This window comes from Pantherophis guttatus, chromosome 1 (genome assembly GCF_059756535.1).
Source record: "Pantherophis guttatus breed Tessera chromosome 1, ASM5975653v1, whole genome shotgun sequence".
Classification (NCBI taxonomy): Eukaryota; Metazoa; Chordata; class Lepidosauria; order Squamata; family Colubridae; genus Pantherophis; species Pantherophis guttatus.
This window is the reverse complement of record NC_142063.1, coordinates 306,873,286-306,890,894: the sequence shown is the minus strand read 5'-3', so window position 1 is coordinate 306,890,894 and position 17,609 is coordinate 306,873,286. Positions and strand designations below refer to the sequence as shown.

Below are 17,609 nucleotides of genomic sequence, written 5' to 3'. Positions count from 1 at the left end.
CAGGTTCGCCTGATCCACCAGTTGCGCCCCTTTCTGGACCAGGATGCCTTGTGCACGGTCACTCACGCCCTCATCACCTCCCATCTGGACTACTGTAACGCTCTCTACATGGGGCTCCCCTTGAAGAGCCCCCAGAGGCTCCAGCTGGTCCAGAATGCAGCTGCGGGGGTGATTATGGGGGCGATTCGATGCTCCCATGTAACACCGTTCTGCGCGAGCTGCGCTGGCTCACAGTGGTCTTCCGGGTGCAATTCAAGGTGTTGGTTGCCACCTTTAAAGCGCTCCATGGCATAGGACCTGGGTACTTACGAGACTGCCTTCTGCCTCCGATAGCCTCCCATCGACCAGTACGCTCCCACAGAGAGGGTCTCCTCAGGGTACCGTCAGTTAGACAGTGTCGACTGGTGACCCCCAGGGGGAGAGCCTTCTCTGTGGGGGCACCTGGCCTCTGGAACGAGCTGCCCCCGGAGATTCGTCGGATTCCCGACCTTCGTACCTTTCGCCACGCCCTTAAAACACTATTATTCCATCAAGCAGGCTGGCCTAAAATATTATTTTAATGGGTTATTTTATTTTAGATTTTTGGCCAAACTATTTAATAATTTTAAATTGTTTTTAACTTTTATATTGTTGGTTTTTATCTTGGCTGTACACCGCCCTGAGTCCTTCGGGAGAAGGGCGGTATAAAAATCTAATAAATAATAATAATAATAAATAATAAATAGATGAATACTGAGCAGACTTTATTTTAATGCCGGGAAACAGAAACAGAAAATCAGAGATTAGATAAGAGAAAGAGAGATGTTGTACCATAGAAACCATAACAGACTTCTAAAGCAACACCTTTATTTATTTTGCTTTATTTATTTTGCTGTTTAAATTCCTGGTTATTAAGTCAGTTGTTATCTTTTAAGAAAATAAACAAATACTGAGCAGACTTTATTTTGATGCCAGGAAACAGAAACAAAAAATCAGAGATGAGGGAGGGAGGGAGGGATGTCATACCATAGAAACCATAACAGACTACGGTACTAAAGCAACACCTAACAGGCCCCATTCTGTTTTGAATCTCCCTAAACTGTGTCTTTAAAAGAATGTCGCAGTATCATTTTTGTGTGTGGTGCTGCTGAGGAACATTTTGAGACTTTCAATATATTGAATTGTTTATAATAAATTTGTATTAAATTTAATTATAAGATAAAAATACAGGAAACAAATGTTAGAAAAACAAGGAAAGAAAAAATGCAAAGACAGAAAAGTCATCCAACTTTCTCTGTTTGCAGTAGATTACAAAAATAATACAACATCAACTTTTTGCTTTATATTTCAGAACTTTTCAAGCCATTTCTATAATTACAAAGCATTATTTTTGTCTGTACACTTGTACCTATAGCACGTATTTCTTCCTGTTCTATTGTTATCATATATTGTTGTTACATTGCATTACATCCATTTGTCTGGGAAAGAGACACACGCACACTGATGGGGATGATAAACACTGCACCCTGTGCCCTAGGCAGCCTGGGTATTTCATGCATCATGGAACTCTAAACCCACAATAAGGATAATTAGGCAAGACTCTAAAAACAGAGGCGTTGACCAGCCATTTGGGAACTCCTAGGAAATAAAAGGGGGTAGTGACTTGCTGAGAATCTCCCCGTTTGTTAATTCAAGTCAGGAAAAATATTGGGCAGAAGAAATCAGTATATTGATTTATTTAACATTCATTAGCATTCAATGTAACTTAAAAGACAGGGGATAGATGGTCCCATAAGTAACCTGGCTCCATGCCACATTGGGCTTTAAGAGTAAGAACCAGAATCATGAAGCGCACCTAGATTCTACTAGGAACCAAGACTGTTCATGAAGAAGACTGTGGTTTATTTTGTCAGAAGTTGCAATATTATCTTGAAAAAGTTGTTTCCTGCACATAGCTATGAAAGTTATTTGTGCATTTTGAAGGCCTTGTTTTCAATACTATTTTCAATTTCAACAATAAGAAATATTTTTTAATGAAAAATTTTAAAGGAGAGAAGGAATATATTTTCAAAACCAGATGGGTGCAATCAGGTCTGAATTCTGGATGATCCACGTTCTTATTACATTCAGAAAAAGAACAGAGATACAACTTTTTCAAGAACTGGATAACTATTGCCATTGTAGTAGTTGTTTTATGTGGCTTTGAATTATATTGAACTGTTTTTTTATTATATTATTATATGATTTTTGATCACATGTGATTATATGATTTTTATTAAATGATTTTAATAATAGATTGGTGGTTGGTTTTTATTATTTATTAAGCCTGGAGTTTGATTAAAAAAAAAAAAGCAAAAGATAAACTTGGGAAATAAATATTTTATTAAAACATTTTTACATTTTTACAACTCACATTTGTGGACGCGCAAAATCCAAACCTAAATACATAAATCACTTATAATAGAGTCACATTTTTAAGAAAAAGCTGACAAATGTGTTAACACCCTGTTCTACCGGATTTTTTGTCTGTCATAATTCTATGAGTGTTTACTCCATTACCAGTGTTCTGTGATCCCAAGATAAGCCTAAGTAGCACTGACACTTGCCTTCCAGCGATGTTGGACTAAGCATTCCCATAATCCATAGTCAGCGAGGCCAATGCCAGGAGGAATCCAAGCCACCCGACGGCCAACAGATTTGGGAAGGCTCAAAAAACACACGATAAGCGGGCCTGGGTCAAGACCTTTGACTTCAGGAACAGGCGGAGGGCAGGGAGAGGAGGAATGGCCCTTCAGCGGGCGGAGGGGTGGGAGTGTCCGCTATCCCCTCCTTGGATTGGCCGGCTGCGCCGAGAGGCGGTCCCTGGCTGAGTGAGCTCCTCTGGCGACCGGCTGCCGGCTCCCCTGGGGATCCTAATTGTTGGAAGCGGCAGCAGATCCGGAGCCGTTGAGGAGGTCGGAGCAGCCGTCACGCCACCTGCGCCCTGAGCCGCTCGCCTCGCCTCGCCATGGTGGACAGCATCTACCGGACTCGCTCGCTGGGCGTGGCAGCCGAAGGGCTCCCGGACCAGTATGCCGACGGCCGGGCGGCGCGCGTCTGGCAGCTCTACATTGGCGATACGCGGAGCCGCACGGCCGAGTATAAGAACTGGCTGGTGTCGTTGCTGCGCGCTCAGTGCTGCAAGACGGTGCTGGACGTGGCCTGCGGCACCGGGTGAGTCGCCAGGAGAAGTGCCGCTGGGCCCCGCTTCCCTGCCTGCCGCACGCCGAGAGTTTTTGCGGTAAAGGTGCAGGTAGAGCGTGTCAGCGGAGCTGCGGTTCCCTGCTAGCTAACCCGGAATCGTAGCGCTTCCTTTGAATCCTCACGACAACAGATATAATGCGCGTCGAAACGCTCGGATCTGTGGCCAACGGCCCTTGCGTGTTATGGTTGTCCCTGAGGGTGACCGTGCTTGCCCACTTGGGAAGGAGCCCTGGGGAGGGGTGGTGGGGGTGAGAGAGAGCTGCCTTTTGGTCTTCCAAAGTCACTCCCTTTTTTTTTTGTTCTTGTTGCTGAAAGGACACAGCTTTCCAAACTCCCACTCGGTCAGGGGCTCCTGTAAAAAGTTCTGCTAACCTTTGGTATCTGAAAGGAGTGAGTCCAAATTTAGCCACTATTCATAGAACAGCTACAGTCAAGGGGACATAAACATCAAAGGGTTTTGTGACACCCAAAAGACTTAAGCTTTGGCCTAAGCTTGGGTGATTTTCTTCCACAAATGATTTAAGGCTTGTTTGGCGCCTTAGGCTGTCTTCAGATTAAAGACCTATGATTGCATCATGCTGAGGCCTAATGACTAAAATGTCCATAGAAATAAAAATTTTAAAATAATGCCTACTATTATTGCAGTATGTGACTTTTTAGCAGAAGCGCTCTCTCTTATTACGGTACCTGTTTTTCTACCTTCTGTGCATATATAAGCAGTATCTTCCTAAAATAGGAATAGTTTGATGCATTTATTTTATTGTACTTTTAAGACATAATTAGAATGCACTTTTTAATCAGCTGTACTGAAGGAATAGACTAGTCTGCCCAAGATACTTTTCTGGCTGAAAAAGAGTTTCTATCCCCTTCTTCAAGTTCAGAGGTATTTAGACACATGGAAATTCCCATAAACATTGCTGCTTTTCCCCATCCATACTTGATTAATACATCAAATATTAACAATTTGTTACCCTTTCATGTCAGCTAACATCTACCAGAGATAATTGCCTCAACTTTGCCTCATGAAGCGTACAACCTTTGCAAGAGATGTTAATGTAAACACAATGTGAGTCGAACATATTCCTGGACAAACAGAAGTGCGAGTAGGTCTGTGTCAAGGTGGGCAACTTGGAAGTTTACATCTTCTCGTAGTGTGAATCATCTAGGATGGCATACTGTACATTTATTTCTGTTTCTCTTGCTTTTTTATATTAATAGGCTTAAATATGGGAAATAATTGTACAGTAATGCAAAAACCTGAAAACATGCAGAACAGGCACTGCTGAATGTCAGTTATGCAGTCTAAGAATATTCAGGGGATTGTAAAATAGGCATTTATAGGCACAAATATAGCTTATTTGGGGTTCTAAAGAAGATGGGGGTCTTCTGCAGTGCTGATTCTGTTACTTCCTAACTGGGTTCCTGCCTCTAATGGCTGGTTAAGGCTTTTGGATGAGCTGGTAGGAGGTTTAATTTGAGCAATAATCGATATTTTGTTGAGGGAGGATTCAGTCAGCTTTGAAGGAGGCTGGGTGTACTTCCTACTCACGAAGCTGTCTCTCAATCCAAAATTGGACAACTTTGACGTCTCTAACCTTCCTTTTTAAGGAAAAATTGTTAAGAAAGTTATGGCCTTGCAACTGCAGAAAACCCTAGAGGAAGCAGATTATTTGAACACTTGGCAGTCAGATTTCAGGTCAGGATATAGCAGGAAACTACACTGGTTACGCTTGTGCAGTCAATGAGGCAAGGTTCAACTCTCTGTCCTCCTTGATCTCTCAGTGACTTTCAAAACCATCAACTATGATATCTGTGTGGACCATTTCTAAGGTATTGGTATGGGGAGGAACATTATCTTGTAATGGCTTGCTTCTTTCCTGAAGGGACAATTTTAATCAGTGTTGGTAAGAGGAGTAATCTTCCCCAAGGCTGCTATTTTGTGAAGTACCTCAGAGTTTTCTCTCTCCACTCCTTTTTAATATCTAAAAAGGGGAGGAGGATAATCTATTGATGTAAGTTTTGCTGCTGATAATCAGTTACACACCTGAACAGGTGATGGTACTGATCCAGTGCTTATTAATAATATAAATGCATCAAAAGTGCTGACCCAGTGCTATTAGGGTGCAGATGGGGAGAAATAGATTCTAAATGAATTCCTTCAACATGGAGTGATTTTGGTTTGGATACTTGATTCCTGAGAAATTCCATCTCTAAATCTGAACAGTGGTTTGTAATTTGGAAGTCCACCTACACTCATAGCTACTGCTGGAAGAACAGGTGGCTAGAAGGGCTTTGCATTTGTGTGCCAGTTGTGACCATGGATCACAAGAACCTGATGACAATCATTCACCTCTATTTGGAATATGCTGTAGAACTGCTCTTAAAGAGCATTTGGAGGTTGCCACTGGTACGGAACCCAACAGCCCAAATGTTATGGCCATGTTCTAATTTTCTTGAATAACTTTGCTGCTTCAAGGTGCTGCATGGGTTGCCATTTGTTATCCTGTGCAAATTTGATTCCAGACATGGTTGTCTGAGGGACAACATTCTGCATTCATCAGTTCATGCAATAAGATCAAATAGGATCAACTTCCTCCAGATCGCATCCCTATGAGGATGTCACATGATAGGACCATGGAAAGTTTTTTTCATTAACTACTCCCACTCTTTGGAACACCCTGAGGTCTAGTCATCTTCATCTCTCTTAAACATGAGAAAAATGTTGATGACCTACCTTTTCTGTTTGTCACAGTAGGAGGTTGTGCTGTAATTGAAGGTAAGTTTGGAGGGCACATAAGATTTGTAGTTTACAGATTTTTTTTTAAATGCCTGAGGGTTGGATTGTTTTTATAACACTGTTAGCTACCTGAAGCCTGTGCAGGAACAGACAACGTACAAGCAGAGCAAAATAAAAGAAACCATTTAACATTTCTTCTTGAGGTTTGAGTATGGACTTAATTCATTACAACCTGTTGATATTTTAAGTATGAATATATATATGGATGTGGATTTAAGTAGTCATAAGTTACATATATGGCACATTTCAGTTCCATCATGGTATCATTGTCCATTCCTGTTTCTGAATGATTTTCTATGATTCATTAGCCTAACTTGAGTTTGGCCAGACTTGAAATTACACATGCTTAACTCAGGCCTTGAAATGTATTTTTCGTATTAGTATTAGTAGCTTGGGTTGGCAGTTGGGCTGTTGGTTTGAGCTCCGAGCTTGGCAATTTGGTTGCAAATGTTTCATGATCATTTGAGGAGACATCATTAGTGTACTTTGAACATTTGCAGCCAAATTGCCAAGCTTGGACTTCAAACCAACAGCCTAACTCAGGCCTTCTTGATTCAGTTGACAAGGATTGTGGAATGCATGTGGTTACTTGCCGTGTTAATCGAGATGTCCATTTAAAAGGTAATAATGTAGTAAAAGGCCAGAGATGAGAAAAATAAAACTGGAGGAATCATTCCCACAAATGTACTTTCTTTTAAGAACATACTCATCTTTGCTGTTTCACAAGGAATATTGAATTTATCTTCCCCATAGATTTTAAGTGAATGTGTGCAGGTGTTGGTTTATTTATTTATTTATATATAGTATAGTAGCCATTGCCCTAACTTGCATGTGTGACTTTTTCTCTAACTACTAAAATGTGACTGCTAATATACGTGGAGGGGATTATTATGCTGAGTTAGTCTGAAAAATAGTTTACTTCAGATTTCATCCCTCAAAGTGTACCTGGAAATCATTTTCTCTCTCCATTTCTGGTGCAGTGTGGATTCCATTATGTTGGTTGAAGAAGGATTTAGTGTCACCAGTGTAGATGCCAGTGACAAAATGCTCAAATACGCCTTGAAGGAGCGATGGAACCGTCGAAAAGAAGATCCATTTGATCATTGGGGTATTCTAACTTTTGGTTTAAGAATATCAACTGATTGCCCTCCCCAATTTGATGTACTTCAGATACGTTGAGTGTAACCTGTAGAATTTTTGACGATTATCTTTGAAACCATAGCCTCCAAAAGCAGCTTGACAATATTAAACTGTATGTGAATTTTTCCTTGGCCATAATCTGGCAGCACACACCTTCTTGATCAGGTTTAGGTAATTTTTCATAACTCAGTTTGGTCTGTGGACCAATAGCTCTTGTCATTCCCACTGGATCATTGTCAGTCTACTGTAACCCAAAATAATTAGGCCTCTTAACGCAGTAAGTTTCTTCATAAGCAACACTGAGTTACAGTCCAACAAATCTGGAGAATATTAGCTTTGGAAGTCTGGAGTCATGTATTCTTAGTTGATTCATATCCCACTGACAGCAAACTATTAAAACATTTTTATTAGTTCCAAGGCAGAGTCTGAATGTAGAAAAAACAGTAGTTAGGTGCTACATTTTGGTCTGTTCCCAAAATCGCTAGTCTGGGATCTGTGTCAGATTCAGGGCTGAAAAGTGCTTCCCATGCTGTTCTTTTTTAATCAGATATCAAAACATGTAGAAACAAATTCAGGTTTACTGTTTTTTTGTTCTGAGTTAAAAGCTCAATTATTTACACACCCTTGCATACCTTTGCAATTCAAAGTTTAGCCAGCCAGGCCAGTTTTGAGTTCCAGAAGAATTGAAGCATAATGCTAGCATAAATACTCATTCTGTCTGATGATTCCCAAGGGCCCATATATTTCTATACCCCCCTAGCATGGCTTGACAATTTGATATTGGTACTTATCAATGCTTGAACACTCTTATTTTGGAACTTTTCTCACACCTAGTTCACATGGGAACTATAATGTATTGTGACTTCTTCATACTTTTCAATTTGGTACATTTCCACAAGCTGCATAAGACAAATTCTTTCTTTACTTTTTGTGTTCCTTCATATATGCCTAGTCACACAAATAATAGTATAAAGCTATATATTATTACATCACCTCATGATTGAGATTATATTGCAGCGATATTTGCATTACTATAGTGATAAACATTCATTAATGTAGTTGTACATATCACTTTGATTAATGAACCATCTATTTCTATGTTAATGAACTCTCCGGTCATTACATAAACATCTCTATTTAACATTTCTGTATATTGTGCTAGTTTCATCAGGCTCTTCTTGTCAAGACATAAATTTACTGCTAATTTAAACATAGCCTGGAAATGATGCTCAAATACTGTTGGGAAACATTAAAATCCCAATAGTGTAAGCCCAGGACAAGAACTCAGACCTTCTTTTTACATGAGGCTAACAAGCTGATCAAGTCAACAGTTCAGAGAGTCTTACACTATTGGGATTTTAATGTTTCCCAACAGTATTTGAGCATCATTTCTAGGCTATGTTTAAATTAGCAGTAAATTTATGTCTTGACAAGAAGAGCTTGATGAAATTTGATCAGTGCTGTTGGAGCAGCCGCCAGAATGCCAAGGTTATAACGTGCTCCCTGCTGACATATTTGAAGTGCAGGTGAAAGAGGTGCCTGTAGGATATAGTGGGGAATGAACGGTTCCTCATCCCAGTCAAGGTTTTATAATTTACCTCTGGAATTTATTAATCTTCATTCATAAACAAGAATGAAAACTAACTTGGCCTTTTAAAAATCAATCTATGAAATTATGACTCTATAGCCTGTGTCTTTTATAGCACCCTTTCCCAACCTTTATGAACAAGTTGCCAACATGTGGAGGCATCAAGCTAATGTTTTTCCAACATACCCTAAGACTGCTTTGACCCATATGTAAGTGCATTTAAATCTCTTCCACAAGTATTACTAATGTGCCAATAGTTTAAGATTGGTTAGTTTGGTAAGCAGAAGAACCAGAACCATTTTAGAAATGGCTCAAAAGATGTAAAAATTGTGATACTCTTGCCTGGATGAAACAAGCATTTAAGAAACTCTTTAAAATTTTCCTTAACACTTAATTAAATCTGTACACAATGCCTATGATTTTGACAATTATCTCTGAAACCACAGACTTCAAAAGCATCTTGACAATATTAAACTACGTGCATTTTTCCTTGGCCATAATCTGGCAGCACACAGCTTCTTGACCAGGTTTAGGTAATTTTTCATAACTCAGTTTGGTCTGTGGACCAATAGCTCTTGCCATTCCCACTGGATCAGTGTCAGTCTACTGTAACCTAAAATAATTAGGCCTCTTAACGCAGTAAGTTTCTTCATAAGCAACATTGAGTTACAGAATCTATCAAAAAACAATTAGCTCAAGGACAAACTCGTGTTATTTTATTTATGATCCCAACAACAAAGCCATGTGGTAATAATGAAATTTGCAGGGACATAAAAGATATAAGTCCATAAAAGAATCTGAAAGTTATATAGGAAAAGCTGGATGGTGGTTGGAATTGGCCCACAAAACAATTTTACAATGATCAGGAGAATTTCTGGATAGAAGCAGCCCTTAAAACAAATGATTAAATATTAGCACAGGTGCAAAAGTGCCACGAGGACATTCACAAACCCAGCATGCTATAGAAAGCTCAGTATTTCTTAGCCATTTATTCTAGTAACAGTAAGAGTTCAGGAAATAAGCTTTCTTTTGGTGGGAATGGAATGGAAGAGGAAAAGTGAAAATTCATTTTTTTATACCCCGTTTTCCCCAAAATAAGACATCCCCTGATAATAAATCCAATCGGGCTTTTGAGCGCATGGCAATAAGACCAAGCGCTTATTTCAGGATTTAAAAAAAATATAAGAAGGGTCTTATTTTCGGGGAAACACGGTATCAGACAAGTTGATTCATAAGACTTTCCTGCAGAGTCACATTTTAAAAAGTGTGTGGTTAGCTTCACACATTATGCTAAGATACTTGTTTAACCGTAGTTTATTTTATATAAACAACAACTGGTTCAGTTCATACAACATCATAAACCACAAACCATTATGTATAAAATACAATGGTAAAGCCATATAGTACTACAGGTTTAGCATATGAACTAAAGCAGCAAGTTGATAATTTTCAATTCCCTTTTGCATTGGAAATATAACATCTTTTCTTACTTAGCTAGAGAATGATGAAGAAGCAGAGATTGAGTTATATAAACTGTGCTTTTCTGTTCCGCAGTAATTGAAGAGGCTAATTGGCTCACCTTGCCACAGGATCTACAGAAACCTGGCGAAGGCTTTGATGCTGTCATCTGCTTAGGGAATTCTTTTGCCCATCTTCCAGATTTTAAAGGTGAATGTCAAAAGATTGTTATTCAGAAGTCTGTTGCATTGTTAAAGCTATACAAAGGGATAATCAGAGACTTTTCCTTAGTCTACATAGAAATTTACTTTGACTTTAAATAGTAAATAAAAATATAAGTAATTTGTTTAAATACTAAACAAGAACTAATTGTTGGACTTTTACATTCAAAAATTGTATTGAAAATTAAGTTTTGCTAGGGAATCCAAGTGGTGTAAATATTCTTCCTGAAATGAATATAATGATAGGAGATGTTTTAGTTTGCAGATTCTGTCCAAATTTCAAGCACTTTTGGATGTATTATGTTTTGTATTTTTTCCTTCCAGGCTAGTGCTGGAGGGAATTGATCATGGAAATTTATTATTTATTTATTTATTTATTTATTGAATTTCTATACCGCCCTACTCCCGAAGGACTCAGGGCGGTGCACAGCCATGAAATAAAACACATAGATATACAAAATTTAAAATCGAATAAAATGAATTAAATAAATTTGGCTGAATTAATACCCAATTTAAAATACCCATATTTTAAAATCCATTAAAAATTTAGAATTTACACTTTAGAAGGGAGGAGATTTAGGCGAGGCCAGCTTGATGAAACAAAAGCGTCTTCAACTCGCGGCGGAAGGTGCGCAGATCCGGAATCCTCCGTATCTCTGGGGGGAGCTCATTCCAGATCGTCGGTGCCCCCACAGAGAAGGCTCTCCCCCTAGGGGCCGACAGCCGACATTGTTTGGCCGACGGCACCTGGAGGAGCCCCTCTCTGTGGGAGCGTACTGGTCGGTGGGAGGCTGTTGATGGTAGTAGGCGGTCCCGTAAGTAACCAGGTCCCAAGCCATGGAGCGCTTTAAAGGTGGTAACCAGAACCTTGAAGCGCACCCGGAAGACCACCGGGAGCCAGTGCAGCTCGCGCAGGAGAGGTGTTACATGGGAGCTCCATGTTGCTCCCATAACCACCCGCGCGGCCGCACTCTGCGCCAGTTGGAGCCTCCGGGTGCACCTCAAGGGGAGCCCCATGTAGAGAGCATTACAATAGTCCAGACGAGAGGTGACGAGGGCATGAGTGACTGTGCGTAACGAGTCCCGATCTAGAAAGGGACGCAACTGGCGAATCAGGCGAACCTGATGAAAAATCCTCCCGGTCACGGCCGTCAAGTGCTCTTCTAAAGACAGCCGTGAGTCCAGGAGGACGCCCAAGTTACGAGCCCTTTCCGTGGGGGCCAATGATTCGCCCCCAATAGCCAGCGATGGTGCCAGCTGACTATATCGGGACGTCGGAAACCACAGCCACTCGGTCTTGGATGGGTTGAGCCTGAGCCCGTTTCTCCCCATCCAGATCCGTACGGCCTCCAGGCACTGGGACATCACTTCAAGGGCATCGTTGGGGTGGTCCGGGGTGGAGATGTACAGCTGGGTGTCATCAGCGTACAGATGGTACTTCACCCCGAAACCACGGATGATCTCGCCCAGCGGCTTTACATAAATGTTGAACAGAAGGGGCGAGAGAACCGATCCCTGCGGCACCCCACATATAAGGGGCCTCGGGGTCGATCTCTGCCCCCCTGTCAACACAGACTGCGACCGGTCAGAGAGAAAGGAGGAGAACCACCGTAAAACGGTGCCTCCCACCCCCAACCCTTCCAGCCGGTGCAGCATGATACCATGGTCGATGGTATCAAAAGCCGCTGAGAGGTCTAACAGGACCAGGACAGAGGAACAACCCCTGTCCCGAGCCCTCCAGAGATCATCAACCAACGCGACCAATGCCGTTTCCGTGCTGTACCCAGGCCTGAAGCCCGACTGGAACGGATCTAGATACGACGCTTCATCCAGGTACTGGGGTAGCTGTCGCGCAACCACACTCTCAACAACCTTCGCAACGAAGCAAAAGTTGGAGACTGGACGATAATTAGCCAATACTGCCGGGTCCAGGGAAGGCTTCTTGAGGAGAGGCCTCACCACCGCCTCTTTCAAGGCGGCGGGAAAGACACCCTCACCCAACGAAGCATTTATAATCCCCTGGAGCCAGCCTCGCGTCACCTCCCGGGAAGCCAGCACTAACCAGGAGGGACACGGGTCCAACAAACATGTGGTCGCGTTCAATCTACCCAGAATCCTGTCCACGTCATCTGGGGTCACAGGATCAAACTCATCCCAGATAACAGTCTCAAGACCTGTCTCCGTCACCCTCGCTGGATCTATCCCGTCAGAGTCCAGACCTGCCCGAATCTGAGTGATTTTGTCATACAGATATTGAACAAAATCCTCGGCTCTCCCCTCCAAGGGGTCCTCCCGCGCTTCCTGGTGGAGCAGGGAGCGGGTCACCCTAAACAGGGTGGCCGGGCGATTATCTGATGACGCAATAAGAGCAGTAAAATGAGTACATTTTGCTGCTTTTATCGCCACTAGGTAACTCCTAATATAAGATCTTACCAGTGTTCGGTCAGATTCAGAAAGACTAGCCCTCCAACAGCTCTCTAGGCGTCTTTTCCGGCGCTTCATCTCCCTCAGCTCCTCGGTGAACCAAGGAGCCAGGCGAGATCGGCGCCGGGTCAGAGGCCGCAAAGGCACGACTCGATCCAGGGCTCCAGCAGCCTCCCTATCCCAGGCGGCCACTAGGTCCCCAGATGAGGCGTGAGCCAGAACCTCCGGGATTGGCCCAAGTTCCATCTGGAACCTATCAGGTTCCATCAGGCGCCTGGGGCGGTACCATCTTACCGGTTCCGCCTCCCTGCGGTGGGGTGCTGCGGTTCGAAGGTCAAGGCGAAGGAGCGAGTGATCTGACCATGACAAGGGCTCGATGACTATATCCCCTATCTCGAGATCACTCAACCACTGTCCAGAGACAAAAACCAAGTCCAGTGTGTTTCCCCCAGTGTGCGTAGGGCCATGAATTAGTTGGGTCAGGTCCATGGCCGTCATGGAAGCCATGAACTCCCGAGCCACCTCAGACGCCTCACCCACGGATGGCAGGTTGAAATCCCCCATGACCATAAGTCTGGGGGTATCAACCGCCACCGCGGCAATAACGTTGAGTAGCTCGGGCAGGGCTGCCGCCACGTGGCAGGGAGCCAGGTACGTGATCAGCAAACCCATCTGAACCCCGTGGCCCCACTTCACAAGGAGGGACTCACAACCGGCCGTCTGAGGAACAGTGGTCTCCCTCGGCCTAAGGCCTTCTCTAATAATAACCGCTACTCCCCCACCCCTCCCCTGTGACCTTGGCTGATGGAATGCGTGGAAACCTGGTGGGCACATTTCTACCAGAGGGACCCCTCCCTCTGGGCCCAACCAGGTCTCCGTAATACCCGCCAGGTCCGCTCCCCCCTCGTATTTTCAATATTGAGTTGTAAATTTTTTAAAAAATGAATTTATCAGATTCTAACTTCACAGCTAAAAAGTATGTAACGAACAGATGATACAAACCACATGCTCCATAGACATGCGGTCTATTACAACAATGTTCTCTAATTATTTTAGGCAAAGGGAGCTCCAGAAAACTAGCTCTGGGGTGCAAAGGGATGGCCACAGGGGTAGTGGGGGGGTAGTTTTTGAGTGCAGTAATATTAATAATTTAGGTATCATTGGTTTCTTAATCACAAAAAAATATGTCTAGGCTAGCATGAGGTTCCCCTAGTTCGAAGGTGAAAAAGAATCTAAAGGGAAAACATTTAACACAAATTTTGTACCTATTCCTAGGTGACCAGGGTGTTCATAAACAGGCTCTTAGAAATATTGCTGGCATGGTTCGTCCAGGTGGCATTCTTGTCATTGATCACCGTAATTATGACTACATCTTGGAAACAGGTTGTGCCCCTACTGGGAAAAATATCTACTACAAGGTAATGCTGGAAATAACTTCTGCCTAACCTTTTGTGTCAGTGATAATAAAACATCTTAAAACAGCAAGCTTTTTATAATAGGGTATTATTTTATAGCACCCCACATACTTCAATATGATCCCTTTAAAAAATATTTTTCAGGTAGAGATAAAGAAAATCTGTCAAGCAGAATGGGACTGCATCAAGCTACCTGACACTATTTAGATAGTATTCATATTACAATAGAGATGGAGAAGAAAATCTGTCCCTGTGTTGCTTCCAGAGATTCTGTTTAACCTGTAAATTCTTTTACTATTTTTTCAGAGCTGGGTGGGAATAAATTGGTTAGCAGAGTATAGATTGTAGTCTCTAATTAAAAGCATATGAACATTGACTTCTGTGACATCAAAGCACTGCTGCATCAGAGTAAATAGCATTGGAATAGACATGCAGGAAGCTTTTCGTATAGTGTATATAAATATATAATTGCTAATTAAATTGTTAGCTAATAGTTTTCTAATCTCATATCCCATTGAGATCTCAATATATCATTACCATTACTTAGTTGTTTAGTTACTTAGTACATTATTCAAGGTTGCCTCAGCAATCCTTCCAAGGTCAGTGAAATGAGGACCCCCATTGTTGGGGGCAATATGTTGACTCTGTAAACTGTTTAGAGAGGGGCTGTAAAGCACTGTGAAGCGGTATATAAGTGTAAGTGCTATTGCTATTACATATGAAGCTACATCTTGCTATGTAGATAGCAAGATGATTAGAGTACTCATGAAGGCATAGATCTAATAGACAGTCATGAGTTTTAGAGATTGGAATTAGATATTTGGCTCCAAAACATAAAATACTAATAGTTGAAGCTGATCCCCAACGTAAACCTGTTAGCAGCGCAAAAATCAAAACAGAATCTTCAGCTACCACTTTTCTATAGCAGGATTGTGCTATTATTATTACTAACACTACTACAACACACAGTACTTTTTTCTCCAGGGGGAATGTTGATTAAAAATAGCACAAATATAGTTGAGGAATAAGTAATTAACTGCCTATGGGCAGAGTGCACATTATGATATAACCAGAAGAAAAAGGAACAAGCAATGTTACAAATTTGTTTTTTTACTTATAACAGACTAGAGACAAAAGTAGGTTATAAAAGGTAGCAGTGTTGTTCTGCAATTTGGAGCTGGCTTAGCACAGTGAACAAGCCACTGAGAAACAAATGCAGAAAAACATAAATACAGAGAATTAATTAATTCTCTTTCTTTCTCAGAGTGATTTAACCAAGGACATTACTACTTCGGTTCTCCTTGTGAACAACAAACCAAACATGGTGACATTGGACTACACTGTGCAGGTCCCACATGAAGGCAATGATGGAGATTCAGATTTAAGGTATGTTCTCTGTAGAACCCACATGATTACTGTCTCTCCACTTTGATAACCAGGGTTAGCACAACTAACCATTTGGCATAGGGATAGAGTAAACAGATGTCCTGGGCATGTATGCATGCATGCATGCATGCATCCAATTTATAGAGCTACTGATCTCTCTGGGTAGTGAATCTGGGCACCTAATAAAGATTAAAATAAAAAATCCATCACAGATAAACTCCCAGTGCCGTAGGATAGATAATAATCTCACATCAATAAAAAGAGCTCATCTACCTGCCTGACCCAAATGCCTGGGAAACAGCTAGGTTTTTTAATTACTTTGCACACTATACTGTACCTACCCATGAGATGACCCCAGAAACCTGCTCATCTCTAAAACCCTCAAATTAACAGATATTACACTACCTAAGCCTATAAAACAACATACATGCATTCAGTTTGGACCCTCTGGTATGTAAGTTAATATTTCTTGATTTGTACTGATAGAAGCAGAGAGTAAGAGTCCATCCATGTGCTAATAATTGTTGATAAAAAATATTCTATTTTCTTAATTAAAAACAATCTCAAAAGTACAATAATTTTGATTTGCAGCGTGCTTTTTGAACAGAATCCTCCAAGGATCATGGACAAATTAATGTTCCTGAATTGGAAGTGATTTAAGTGGAAAGGAAGAAAAGCCACGTTTCTTACATTGCTGTGTCTCTGTATTAATATCTTCATGTTTATGTTACTTAGCTGTTAACACAATTTTTCTGTCTTTTTATCAGTCAGTTCCGTCTTTCTTATTATCCTCATCGTCTGGAGCCTTTCACAGAACTACTGAAAAATGCATTTCAAGGCCAATGTGAACATACAGTCCTGGGGGACTTCCAGCCCTACACACTAGGCCAGAAGCCTGGCCCATGCTATTTCATCCATGTAGTGAAGAGAACTGGCTGAGACCTAGTCAACAAGACTACTCTGGCAATGATACAGACGGGGTCTTTTCAGTGGGTGGCAAGGTGCAGAACTTGTTCAAGCAGGAATAAATATGCAGAGGTACTACATGAAGAATTTTTCCAAAGAGTCCAGTCTAGTTAACCCACTTTGAGGATTGAAATGCTCAATGGCATTGGAGGGAAGGAGGTGGGATAAGATTGCTTTGCATCTCAGTCTCAGTTGCACAGTTGGCTAAAATGTTAATTGTTCTCTCTTGATACTTTCTTCCTCTTTTTGCTGGAAATGCCTCGCTAATTTATACCTATGTTAGACTAATGATTACAATGATGCAGAGTTTCTTCAAGGGCTGGGAAGAAAGGAACGACGGGAACAAAAAACCTTATTTCATTCTTTATTGTGCCTGGGGAATCGGTGCCCCTTCAGTTTAAGTTGGACTATACTCTTCACAACCTACTGCCTACACTAGCTGGAGCTGATCAGGACTGATGACTGGTGTGTGTTTCCAAAACCTTGTGAGACAACTTCAAAATAAATCTACTTCCTGCATTCACACTATTACTATCCATTGCAGCAAGCATTTCTGAGTGTTTGTGTCTTTTGCTGCTGCATCTGTAGAACAGGCCATAGAACAATGAAATTTATGTTTACAGTAATAGAAGAGACTTTTTTAAAAAATTCCCTCATTAATAAAAGCAAAATTTCTATTTTTTGCACAGCTCAGTAGTGATGGAAAGAGGTGACAGAGAACTATGATTTTATTTTAGATTGACAGTTTTAATCTTGACATACGGAAGGTTGCCTGAATTCCTAATTTCTTGCTCTGATTTTCCAGAAGTTTCCAAAGGTTAGAAAATTCTCAAAACTACTTCGCAGAGAAGCCAGCATGTAAAACCAGCTGCAGAAACTTATTACTATTATATTTTATCAGTTGCTGCCCTCTAGAGCAAGACTACTTAAAATCTGGCCACTACCAATTGTCTCAATTTTAAACCCAGAAAGAAACAGACACATACATACAT

General features: G+C 41.5%; 1 protein-coding gene across 1 annotated transcript; it reads left to right on the top strand.

The window, feature by feature from the left end:
- Positions 1 to 2,542: 2,542 nt before the first annotated feature.
- GNMT (glycine N-methyltransferase) lies at positions 2,543 to 17,145 on the top strand. The gene is made up of 6 exons (XM_034427564.3): positions 2,543 to 3,192; positions 7,000 to 7,127; positions 10,302 to 10,415; positions 14,126 to 14,268; positions 15,530 to 15,651; positions 16,419 to 17,145. The coding sequence occupies exons 1-6, from the start codon at positions 2,987 to 2,989 to the stop codon at positions 16,588 to 16,590; spliced, it is 885 nt and encodes a 294-aa protein (XP_034283455.1). The 5' UTR covers positions 2,543 to 2,986; the 3' UTR covers positions 16,591 to 17,145.
- The last annotated feature ends 464 nt before the right edge of the window (positions 17,146 to 17,609 follow it).